The sequence below is a fragment of the Hyperoodon ampullatus genome (assembly GCF_949752795.1).
Source record: "Hyperoodon ampullatus genome assembly, chromosome: 1".
Lineage (NCBI taxonomy): Eukaryota > Metazoa > Chordata > Mammalia > Artiodactyla > Ziphiidae > Hyperoodon > Hyperoodon ampullatus.
In genome coordinates this window covers 114,204,994-114,217,494 of record NC_136914.1, presented here as the reverse complement: position 1 = coordinate 114,217,494, position 12,501 = coordinate 114,204,994, and the positions used below count along the sequence as shown (strand labels likewise).

General features: G+C 40.1%; 1 protein-coding gene across 1 annotated transcript in view; it reads right to left on the bottom strand.

Annotated features, from left to right (window-relative positions):
- Nucleotides 1-806: 806 nt before the first annotated feature.
- The window catches only part of LOC307057892 (putative zinc finger protein 487), a gene marked incomplete at its 5' end in the record, with an annotated part of 77,464 nt that continues 65,769 nt past the window's right edge, over nucleotides 807-12,501 (bottom strand). The window contains one exon of the mRNA XM_079711201.1: nucleotides 807-1,132. Coding sequence (XP_079567327.1) covers nucleotides 1,113-1,132 — 20 coding nt within the window. The 3' untranslated portion in view covers nucleotides 807-1,112. The remainder of the gene's footprint in view (nucleotides 1,133-12,501) is intronic.

The following is a 12,501-nucleotide window of genomic DNA, read 5'->3' as shown; positions in this document are numbered from 1 at the left end:
GATCTTCGTTGCCACCTGCGGGATCTTTGTTGCAGCATGCAGGCTCTAGTTCCCTGATCGGGGATCGAACACAGGCCCCCTGCACTGGGAGCAAGAAGCCTTAACCACTGGACCACCAGGGAAGTTCCTGTCAAACATTATGCTGAGTGTGTCTGTGAGATATTTTTGGACAAGATTAACCTTTGAATCAGTAGATTGAATAAAGCAGATGGCCCTCTCTAATGTGAATGGGCCTCATCGAATCAACTGAGGACTTGAATAGAACAAAAAGGCTGAGTAAGAGAGAACTTCTGCTTGACTGGTTGAGCTATGGTATCAGTCTTCTTCTGCTCTCATACTGGAACTCACACCATTGGCTCTCCTGGTTTTCAGGCTTTCAGACTAGGATGGGAACTACATATCAGATCTCCTGGGTCTTCAGCTTGCTGACTTGGGAATTCTCAGCCTCTATAATCATGTGATTCAATTCTTTATGATAAATCATATGTATATAATGCATATATGATTAGTATTAGTATATATATAATGTGATTTACAAAGTCAGTAGACTTTGAGTAAAACAGATTCTTCATAATTCTTCCTAATATTCTTCATAACGTGTGTGGACCTCTTCCAATTAGTTGAAGGCCTTACGAGAAAAGACTGAGGTCCCTCAAAGAGGAAGGAATTCTGTCTCCAGACTGCTTTCAGACTCAAGACTGTAATTTCCAGCCTGTTGGCCTGCCCTGCAAATTTCAGACTTGCCAGCTCCCACAATCTTGTGCGTCAATAAAATATCTCTATTTTGGCCCACTCTTACTGCCCAAAACATGTTCATAATATTCCTTTATTTTTCTTTTAATATCTATAGACTCTATAGTGATGTAAGCTCTTTCATTTCTGATACTGGTCATTTGTTTGTTCTTTTTTCCTAACCACTCTGGCTACAGGTTTATCAATTTTATTTATCTTATCAAAGAACCAGCTTTTGAGTCCACTGATTTTTCTCTATTTTCCCGTTTTCTACTTCATTGATTTACATTCTGATCTGTATTATTTCCTTTCTTGTACTTACTTTTGGTTACATTTACTCTTATGTTTCCAGTTTCTTAAAGTGGAAGCTGAGGTCATCATTAGGGAACTTTCTTCTTTTCTAAAAAAAAATAATGTATAAATTTCCATTTAAGTGCAGTTGTAGTGGCATACCACAAGTGTTGATGTGTTGTGTTTCCATTTTCTTTCAGTTCAAATTACCTCCTAATTTCCCCATTTGATTTCTAAATATTTGACCCATGGATTATTCAGAAATGTGTTAGTTTCCAAATATTTTTATATTTTCCAGATATATTCAGTTATTAATCTATAATTTAACTCCAATATGGTAGGAGAGCATATTTTTAATGACTTAAATGTTTTTAAATGTATAAGACTTCTTTTATTGCGCCAAACATGGCCTATTTTGATAAATGTTCCATATGCACTTGAAAGAATGTGTATTTTGCTATTGGATGGGTAGAGTGTTTTATAAACATTAGGTCGAGTTGGTTGATAACTGTTGTTTAAGTGTTTCATATCCTTGCTCATTTTCTATTTGTTCTACCACTATTGAGAGAGGGTGTAAGATCTCAAACTATAATTGTGGATTTGCTTATTTCTCCTATGTATTTTGCAGCTCTCTTACTTGATGCATAAATACTTAGGATTTTATGTCCTCTTGGTGAAATGACTCCTTTATCTGTTATGAAATCTTTTTTACCTGATAATATTCTTTCTTCTGAAATCCATTTTATCCCATATTAACATATCCATTCCAGCTTTCTTTTGATTTATTTAAGCATAGTATATTTTTTCATCCTTCCATTTTTAACCTATTTTTGTCCTTATATTTAAAATGCATTTCTTATCAGCGACATATAGTTGCGTTTTTTTTAAAAAAATTCAATCTTACAATCTATACCTTTAAAGCAGAGTGTTTAGTCTACTTACACTTAATGTGATAATTGATGTGACTAAGATTACGTCTATCATCTTCATTGTGCTACTTCTGTTCTCTGTCTCATTTGTTCTTGGTTCCTCCTTTTTAAAATTATATTTTTCTTCCTTCATTTGTATTGAGTACTTTTTTATAATTAAAAAAATCTCCTTTGTTGGCTTATTGGTTAGAAATGTTTCCTTATTTTTGGTTTCTTTAGCATTTAAAATATACATTTCTAACTTTGGTTGCTTTAGCATTTGTAATACACAACTTTAATTTATCATAGGCTACCTTCAAGTAATATTATACCATTTACATATAGTATAAGAGCCTGACAGTGGTCTGCTTTCATTTCTCCCCTCCTGGCTTTTATGCTAGTATTATACATTTTACTTTATACATATGTTATAAACCCTATAATACACTGTTACTCTTTATGTTTAAGCAGTCAGTTATCTTTCAAGGATATTTAAGTTATGAAAAACACTTTTATATTTACTCATGTATTTAGCATTTCTGGTGTTATTCATTTTTTTGATTCTTTCTTTCAGGTAAATCCAGTCCTGCTACTTTACCTTGACCAGAAACAGAAGGCCCTGGATTGGATGCTGAATCAGAAACAAAACATTAGATATAAAAGACTTAATTGAGACAATTGGTGGAATTTTGAACACGGAGTATACTTTATATATTATTACACTACCTATGTTAAATTTTCTGATTTTGAGTATTGTACTGTGGTTATGTAAGAAATGTATCCTTGCTCATAGGAAACATACACTTAAGAATTTAGGAGTAAAGGGGAATGAGTCCTATAACTTACTCTCAAGTGATTAAGAAATTTCTATGCATAACATACACATATATAGGGAAAATAATGATGAAGCAAATGCAGCAAAATGTTCATGACTGAAGAATCTGAGTGAAGGAGACAGTTCTTTGTCTTGTTTTTGAAAGTTCTTTTAATGTTAAAATTATTTCTAAGTAAATGGATAAAATGAATTACAGTAATAATGGCAAAACTTGTCTTTGGTGTTAGAAGTCAGGACAGGGCCCAAAGCAATCCACAGATTTAGTGCGATCCCTATCAAATTGCCCATGACATTTTTCACAGAACTAGAACAAATAATCCTAAAATGTATATGGAACCATAAAAGACCCCAAATTGCCAAAGCAATCCTGAGGAAAAAGAGCAAAGCAGGAAGAATAACCCTCCCAGACCTCAGACAACACTACAAAGCTACAGGAATCAGAACAGTGTGGTATTGGCACCAAAACACACATACAGATCAATGGAACAGAACAGAAAGCCCCCAAAAAACCACACACCTACAGTCAATTAATCTTCAACAAAGGAGGCAAGAGTATAAAATGGGAAAAAGACAGTCTCTTCAGCAAGTGGTGTTGGGAAAGTTGGACAGCTGCATGTAAATCAATGAAGTTGGAACATACCCTCACACCATGCACAAAAATAAACTCAAAATGGCATAAAGATTTAAACATAAGATATGACACAATAAAACTCTTAGGCAAAATATACTCTGACATAAATTGTACCAATGTTTTCTTTGGTTGGTCTCCCAAGACAATAGAAATAAAAACAAAAATAAACAAATGGGACCTAATCAAATTTATAAGCTTTTGCACAGCAAAGGAAACCATAAACAAGACAAAAAGACAACATATGGAATGGGAGAAAATATTTGCAAATGATGCAACAGACAAGGGCTTAATATCCAAATATACAAACAGCTCACACAACTCGACAACAAAAAACCAAACAACCCAATCGAAAAATGGGCAGAAGACCTTAATAGACATTTGTCCAAAGAAGACATACAGATGGCCAATAAGCACATGAAAAGATGCTCAACATTGCTAATTATCAGAGAAATGCAAATCAAAACTACAATAAGGTACCATCTCACACTGGTCAGAACCCTGTAAAAAGTCTACAAATAAAAAATGCTGAAGAGGGTGTGGAAAAAAGGGAACCCTCTTACACTGTTGGTGGGAATGCAAATTGGTACAGCCACTATGGAAAACAGTATGGAGGTTCCTCAGAAAAACTAAAAATAGAGTTGCCATATGATCCAGCAATCCCACTTCTGGGCATATATCTGGACAAAACTATAACTTGAAAAGATAGGGGCTTCCCTGGGGGCGCAGTGGTTGAGAGTCCGCCTGCCGATGCAGGGGACATGGGTTCGTGCCCCGGTCCGGGAAGATCCCACATGCCACGGAGCTGCTGGGCCCATGAGCCATGGCCGCTGAGCCTGCACGTCCGGAGCCTGTGCTCCGCAATGGGAGAGGCCATGGCAGGGAGAGGCCCGCGTACCGCAAAAAAAAAAAAAAAAAAAAAAAATCATGCTGGGGCTTCCCAGGTGGTGTGGTGGTTGAGAGTCCGCCTGCCGGTGCTTGGGACACGGGTTCATGCCCCGGTCCAGGAAGATCCCACATGCCGCGGGGCGGCTGGGCCTGTGAGCCATGGCCGCTGAGCCTGCGCGTCCGGAGGCTGTGCTCTACAATGGGAGAGGCCACAACAGTGAGAGGCCCACGTACCGCAAAAAAAAAAAAAAAAGAAAAAGAAAAGAAAAGATACATGCACATCTATGTTCATAGCAGCACTATTTACAATAGCCAAGACATGGAAACAATGTAAATGTCCATCAACAGATTAATAAATAAAGAAAATGTGATAAGTATATATATATTTTTATATTATACATATATAATGGAATATTACTCAGCCATCAAAAAGGATGAAATAGTGCCACTTGCAGCAATCTGGATGGACCTAGAGATTATCATACTAGGTGAAGTAAGTCAGAAAAAGAAAGACAAATATCATAAAATATCGCTTATATGTGGAATCTAAAATATGATACAGGGACTTCCCTGGTGGCACAGTGGTTAAGAATCCCCCTTCCAATGCAGGGGACACAGGTTCAAGCCCTGGTCCAGGAAGATCCCACATGCCACAGAGCAACGAACCCCATGTGCCACAACTACTGAGCCTGTGCTCTAGAGCCAGTGAGTCACAACCAGTGAACCCCACATGCCTAGAACCTGTGCTCCGCAACAAGAGAAGCCACCAGAGTGAGAAGCCCGTGCACCGCAACAAACAGTAGCCCCCACTTGCCGCAAGTAGAGAAAGCCCGCGTGCAGCAAGAAAGACCAAACGCAGCCAAAAATAAATAAATTAATTAATTAAAAACAAACAAATAAATAAAATATGATGCAAATTAACATATCTATGAAACAAAGAGAAACTCACAGATATAGAGAACAGACTTGTGGTTGCCAAGCTGGGGCGGGTAGGGGAGGGAAGGATTGGGAGTTTGGGATTAGCAGAGGCAAAGTATTATATATAGGATGGATAAACAACAAGGTCCTACTGTAGAGCACAGGGAAGTGTATTCAATATCCTGTGACAAATCATAATGGAAAAGAATATAAAAAAGAATAGATAGGTAACTGAGTCACTTTGCTGTGCAGAAGAAAATTAACACAACATTGTAAATCAACTATAATAAAATTTTTAAAACAAAAAAATAAAAAGAAGTCAGGATGGGGCTACTTTTGAGGAGGAGAGTAATAATAGAGAATGGGCCTTTAAGGGGGATTTCAGGTGTTCCTAATATTTTGTTTGAATTCTTGGTGTTTATATGGTTATGTTCACCTTATTTTTATTTCTTGGTAATTCATTTATCTGTACAATTATACCATGTACACTTTCCTATAGTTTTTTTTCAAGTAAAATTTTTTAAGGCTAAAAAAAAAATCCATTCAGATATAAAACTCTAGGATTTCTCTGTCTTCTTTCCTGAACCTTTGGTGAAAGGTGTCAGATCAGCGTGATGCCTCCTAGGTGGTCCTCCTCCTTATTTCAAAAGAGTAGTTTCAGTCCTGTAATGTACAGCTGGTACCTGAGCCCAAAGTAAAAATTCACTTTATCTGACGTCTTCACCAATGGCCCCAAACTGCCACTTCTCTTGGGATTTACTGACTTCTAGAAACTGAAGCTAGACTTTCAGTAAATTTGGGCCAATCCCACTGGATAGGCAGAAAACATAGTTCAAGAAGATCTAGAAGGTGGAGAAATGCAGTCAAACTCAAATGCTCTGAAGAGACACCCAAAATCCCTGATAATAAAATGGCCACATGGGCTTTCCAGGTGGCGCAGTGGTTGAGAGTCCGCCTGCCGATGCAGGGGACACGGCTTTGTGCCCTGGTCCGGGAGGATCCCACATGCTGCGGAGCGGCTGGGCCCGTGAGCCATGGACGCTGAGCCTGCACGTCCGGAGCCTGTGCTCCGCAACGGGAGAGGCCACAACAGTGAGAGTCCCGCGTACGGCAAAAAAAAAAAAAAAAAAAAAAAAAAATGGCCACATGAATAGCATCATTCTACAAATTTATTCTACTGTCATTCCCTGGGACCAGTCAAATAGAAATCACTTGGATAAGTGGTATGAAGAAAATAAAATTGGGGAAAATTCTATGTGGGGTTTTAGTTAATGCAGTACATTTGAAAGGAAATGAAATTTGAAATACTGTAGACAAAATAGTGTTTCATGTTTGTTTTAATATTTCTTTGATTTCTAGTGATGTTACATATTTTTCATATACTTAGTGACTAATTGTACTTTCTTTTTTAGTATTTACTTAAAATTTTTTTGGGGGGCTTCCCTGTTGGCACAGTGGTTGAGAGTCCGCCTGCCGATGCAGGGGACACGGGTTCGTGCCCCGGTCCGGGAAGATCCCATGTGCCGCAGAGCGGCTGGGCCCGTGAGCCATGGCCACTGAGCCTGCACATCCGGAGCCTGTGCTCCGCAACGGGAGAGGCCACAACAGTGAGAGTCCCGCGTACTGCAAAAAAAAAAAAAACATTGGCGGGGAGCTGCAACAGGTCTTAGTTGTGGTAGGTGGGATCTTTCATTGCAGTGTGTGGACTTCTCTCTAGTTGTGGAACACGGGTTCCAGAGTGCATGGGTTCTGTAGTTGCGGCACGTGGGTTCTCTAGTTGTGATGCACGGGCTCAGTAGTTATGGCACCTGGGCTTAGTTGCCCTGCGGCATGTGAGATCATAGTTCCCTGACCCGGGATTGAACCCGTGTCCCCTGCATTGGAAGGTGGATTCATAACCACTGGACCCCCCAGGGAAGTCCCTGTACTTTCTCTTTTATAATTACATTCCAATATTTCTAAGACAGGCATTTTTTCTCGTTGTTTTTTTTTTTTGCGGCACGCGGGCCTCTCACTGCTGTGGCCTCTCCCGTTGCGGAGCACAGACTCCGGACACGCAGGTCCAGCAGCCACGGCTCATGGGCCCAGCTGCTCCACAGCATGTGGGATCTTCCCGGACCGGGGCACGAACCCGTGTCCCCTGCATCGGCAGGCGGACTCTCAACCACTGCGCCACCAGGGAAGCCCTTTTCTCGTATTTTAACAGCTCTGAAATTGGATCTTGTAATGCATCTTAAAGTAAATGGTATGTCATAGTTTAATTGTCCATATATTTTCTTTTGCAATAGTAAATAGAATATTGAGGCATCTGGCAGTCCACTGCATTGTAGATTGAATGAAAAGCTGCAGCAGGATATTATTTTTCTATTTTTATTGCATGTTAGATGTACATCTTTCAACTGATTTGTAAGAGCAGTTTATCAAGAGTGTGAAATCTGTCTTGTAATTATTAAATATATTTTCTCAGTTTGTGTTTTAACTTTCTGTTATATCCTTTCTGATTTCTGCCTTTTGTTTCATGCTATATCAAATTATGTTCTTTAAAATATTTTATTTATATTCTAGGTAATTGATGGTTTACTTTTTAAATTTACATGCTGAATTCATGTACCATTAACCTTATTTTCTCAAATCATTAACTGAACATTCCAAACTATCTCCATTATTTGAAATAACAATTTTAAAAAATAAATTTATGCATTCATTTATTTTTGGCTGCGTTGGGTCTTCGTTGCTGCACGCAGGCTTTTCTCTAGTTGCGGCCAGCGGGGGCTACTCTTCATTGTGGCGCACGGGCGTCTCACTGCGGTGGCTTCTCTTGTTGCAGAGCACAGGCTCTAGGCACGCAGGCTTCAGGAGTTGTAGCTCGCAGGCTCTAGAGCGCAGGCTCAGTAGTTGTGGCGCACAGGCTTAGTTGCTCCGCGGCATGTGGGATCTTCCCGGACCAGGGCTCGAAACTGTGTCCCCTGCATTGGCAGGCGGATTCTCAACCACTGCTCCACCAGGGAAGCCCTGAAATAACTATTTTAACATATACTCAATTCTTATGTATTTGGATCTGTTTCCGTTCTTCTTTGAAGTCAGCACCAAACTTTTAAATTGTTTATAATAATATGCATTTCCAATAAAATTTCCTCCCTATTCTCTGAGGTTATATATTTCCTGATGAAGTTTAAAATTATTTGTCAAAGAAAACAAAACCAAACTCAGAAAAAAATTGTCATTTTGATTTAACTTGTTAAGTTTTATAGTTTCCTGTAAGAGTAAATACAAATATTAAAAAATTGTATTTTCCCTGGTTCAAAAAGGGGAAAAGATTTTCCTCCCCTCTTTTCTTAGAGCATTTCCTTGAGAAAACTTGTAACTGAAATCCTTTTTTCTGTCCCTTTGAGATGCATGCAAATCTTTTAAAAAAGTAAATAAACCTCTTGTTAGTTTTACAACCCAGGAATATCTTTCTTAAAGGCCTTGGAGCTATGTCTTTGAAATGTAAATAAACATTAAGGAAGATAGCACCCCATCTCCCTGTGTCTGTGGTAAACTCCTAGGCTTTTGGCTACAAGTTGTAGCTACTTGCTTGTCACACAGATGTAAGAAGCTTTACTTTTCATTTGGATAAAGGCAATTAAATAATAGAAATGGCCACCCCAATTACCGTGTGAATTTAGGATGAACAATGTGTAGTAAATGGTATTGTCAAGTTCTCTTATCTTAGTACATAGAAAGGGTTGTATCTGCCTAGCTACATAAAAGTGTGATATTTCTGTCTGCAAACTCATTAGCAGATTGCCTGGAATGCGCATTGCAGTCTAGTTTAATGCTTAGTTCATTAATAAAATAATTAATAATTTTTTCTTTCTCCATTTGTGGAGATGATTTTCTGGGTTGGCAAGAGACTATTTTTAATCATTTCCCCAACACCTCCCACCCAGGATATTGGTGTGTGTGTGTGTGTGTGTGTGTGTGTATACAGATATGCACACATGGGCACACATTATTCAGATATGTATATATATTTTCTCTATATGGATTCCACATGATTTTTAAGTTAATTTTATTATAAAAATTTCGTATTTTTGTAATTACTTTGAGAGGAAACATTTCTATTGTTGGCCCAGAGTAAACTGATGTCATAAAGTTAGATCAGAAAATCAGCATACATTCAGTATGTATTCCTTAGTGAAGTGATAGTCAAAATATATTATACCATTAGCGTAAAATTTGAGTAAAAATCTCAGAAGAGTGTGCACCTAACATTAAGCGAGGTTTATTCCTTTTGTAAAGTGGGATGTGTGCGACTCGTCTTCTGTTTTAGCTTATTCATGTTTTCATCACGTTTCATGTATCATTTCCATAATTCTGAAAGCTAATACTCCTAAAATAAAGTCAGCTGTTACAGGGTGTTATTCTTTGAATGTACTACTGTACTTAGTTCCGAGTACTATCTTTCGATTACTATCTTTCGATTACTAACGATAATGCATCGCACTACCTCAAGGTAGCTTCCTGCTTTCAAGCGGGTGGCCAGTTCTAATCCGTTACCACTGCGAGTAAGGAAATGACCGGGCCGGCAGAAAACACTCGGACCGCGGGAAGAAGCCTACCCTCTTGACGTCATCCGAAGTGGAAGCGCCGGGAGGCTCCCGGGACGCGCAGTGCCTGCGTGGGGCGCGGGAGTGTTTCGCGCATGAGCAATTCCACCTCCCCTCAGCAGCCGCCATTCTCCGTCTCGCTCCCCGGCTGGGAGAGGACTCAGGCGCCTCCAGTCCGCTCGGCGCCGCGGAGGGCGGGGCCTGGAACCTGCGCGGGCCGGGAGCTGAGGCCGAGCCCCTGCAGGTGTGTCGGAGGCTTCGGTGCGGGCGCTAGGCCGGGGGCGGGGGGAAGCCGGTCTCCGCGGCCGCGCCGAGTCGGAGACCCTGGCAGCCGCCCCCGCTCTCTGAGCGCCGGCCTGGCCTCCGAGGAGGACTGGGGAGGAGGCCAGGCAGGGGGCCTGGCGCGGAGGCTGGCTGTCCGCAGTGCGGTTCCTCCCCAGAAGCCGTGTTTCTCGACCTGCGTGAAAGGGGCGGCTGGAGGAGGCCTGGGGCGCCGGGCTTAGCGGGATGTACGCGCGCGAGAACAGCCGTTTGTGACGTAGATGCCAAACCCGTCACGTCGGCGCTGGCGCGTGGGCGGCGCTGGCTGCTGGAGACGTGGGTTGTAAAGCCTGAGGGGCCCGGGCTCAAGGCCAGCGCCCACTGGTAAATGGGCAGGTTCATCTGGGTACGACTCGGATACTCATCTAAAATTATAATAGCCTTTAGGGCGGTTTCTTGTATTGAATAGGGTAGTGTATATAAAGTACGATAAGGATTCAATAAAGGTGAGCTGCTTTTCTCATTAAAAGGTATGCTGTTCTTTTCATTATTGGCCTATTTAATCATCTTAATCATCATAACCATCCTTTGAATCCGTATTTACCACCTCCATTTTAATAAATACAAGTACCGAAGGTTCAGAGAGATAACTGGCTTAGCCATCATTAGCAGGGATTTGTTTTACTCTGTATTTCATGCTGCTTCCCACCCTAAAATCCACAGCCTTGGGTTGTATTTAATCCAGTGATTGTCCCTGAGCAGATTAGAGTTTAGTGGACCTAATCGTACAATGTAGTATTCTATTTTCAAAAATTCTTGAGGCTTCCTTAGAACTCCTGTGTAAAAGGTTAAGGCCTTTCCTGCATTCTCTAACCTGTCTCTATACCCAGACGACTGTTACGCATGTGAATTTAAACCATAGTGGAAACCCTGAATTTTAAGTTTTACTGGAGAAGCTGAGAATCCTATCCAGGCCAGAGGGGAAATGGGACAGACTTTTTTAAGGATGAAAACTGCGATTTCATCCATGCTCCATATTATGAAGGTGATATCATAATGCCTCTGATTGGATGGTGTATCTAGGCTTTAGTAAGTAGGCATCGTGTAAGTACCAGGGCAGCTGGAAGTGGTTTCTTCTGGTTTCTTCTTCCTCGGCATTTTGGCATCTAGTTACCTTTTGCTCCCCATGTGAAGTGCCTATTTTGGGATTATGATGCCAAATTGTTGTTTTAGAAGTTATATTTGTGTTAGTGTCAACAGTTTAGATGGCCATGTCAGAATTCATCAAGACCTAATTACATTTTACTCTAGGCCCCAGCCCAGGGTTGGAGGGGACAGTGAATTCTGGGGTTTTGTTGGATTTGTGGTACTGAATGAAGACTTATAGAATCAGAATAGTACATGATTGTTTAAAATTACCTAATTCCTTCTCATGTTAAAGATAATAGCATAAGTGGGAAGCAGCCACATAGCACAGGGAGATCAGCTTGGTGCTTTGTGACCACCTAGAGGGGTAGGATGGGGGGTGGGAGGGAGACACAAGAGGGAAGAGATAACGGACATATATGTATATGTATAGCTGATTCACTTTGTTGTACAATAGAAACTAACACACCACACCATTGTAAAGCAATTATACTCCAATAAAGATGTTAAAAAAATAAAGATAATAACATAGAAACTAAGATAGTCACTAGGTTTGTTAATAGCAGAGCTTAGCATAGAACTGAAGCCTCCCTGTCACTGTCCCATACTTTAGTCAAAATAGGGTTTTTGGAGAAGTGATTTTGGAGAAACTGAAATTTAGAGAGATGAAACATCTTATTTTTGAGAGCTCTGAAGACTTTCTAACCTTGTGGGGTTTATAGTATCAATAGGAAAAATTGTTATGACATGTAACTTAAAAGATTTTCCATATCAATAGATGTTTCTCTTCAACATCATTTCTAATGTCAGCATAGGGTTCCATACTTTGGATATATATTATATACCTTCCTTAACTAATCTGCTATTATTGGACATTTAAGTTTTATATTCTTTTGTGTTATTTAGTAATGGACATATAATTTTCAAAACAGCCAATAGGAAAGAAATGTTTAGATTCAAAAATGTCCCAGATTCATCAAGATTATATGAGAGTCACCAGTGGACAGGTGGGTACTCCTTTATCATGGTCCTTCCTATTCCTTCTCATGGCTCAAAGAGACATTTTCCCAGAGGTTTATCTTTTACTAAAATGTTGTATGTAAATTTCTCACAGGTGATTCCTGACTGCAAGATAAGGTCTCTTATGACTTCTGTCTTCCAACTTTCCCTGTGCTGACTTCATAGTTTCTATACTTTCCAATAGCAGCAGAAAATGAACAAGTTCCGGGTGAGTCATTTATTTACCTCTTAACTTTATTTCACTCTGTGTGTGTGTCTTTTCAGTGAATTTTATGAAAGAGA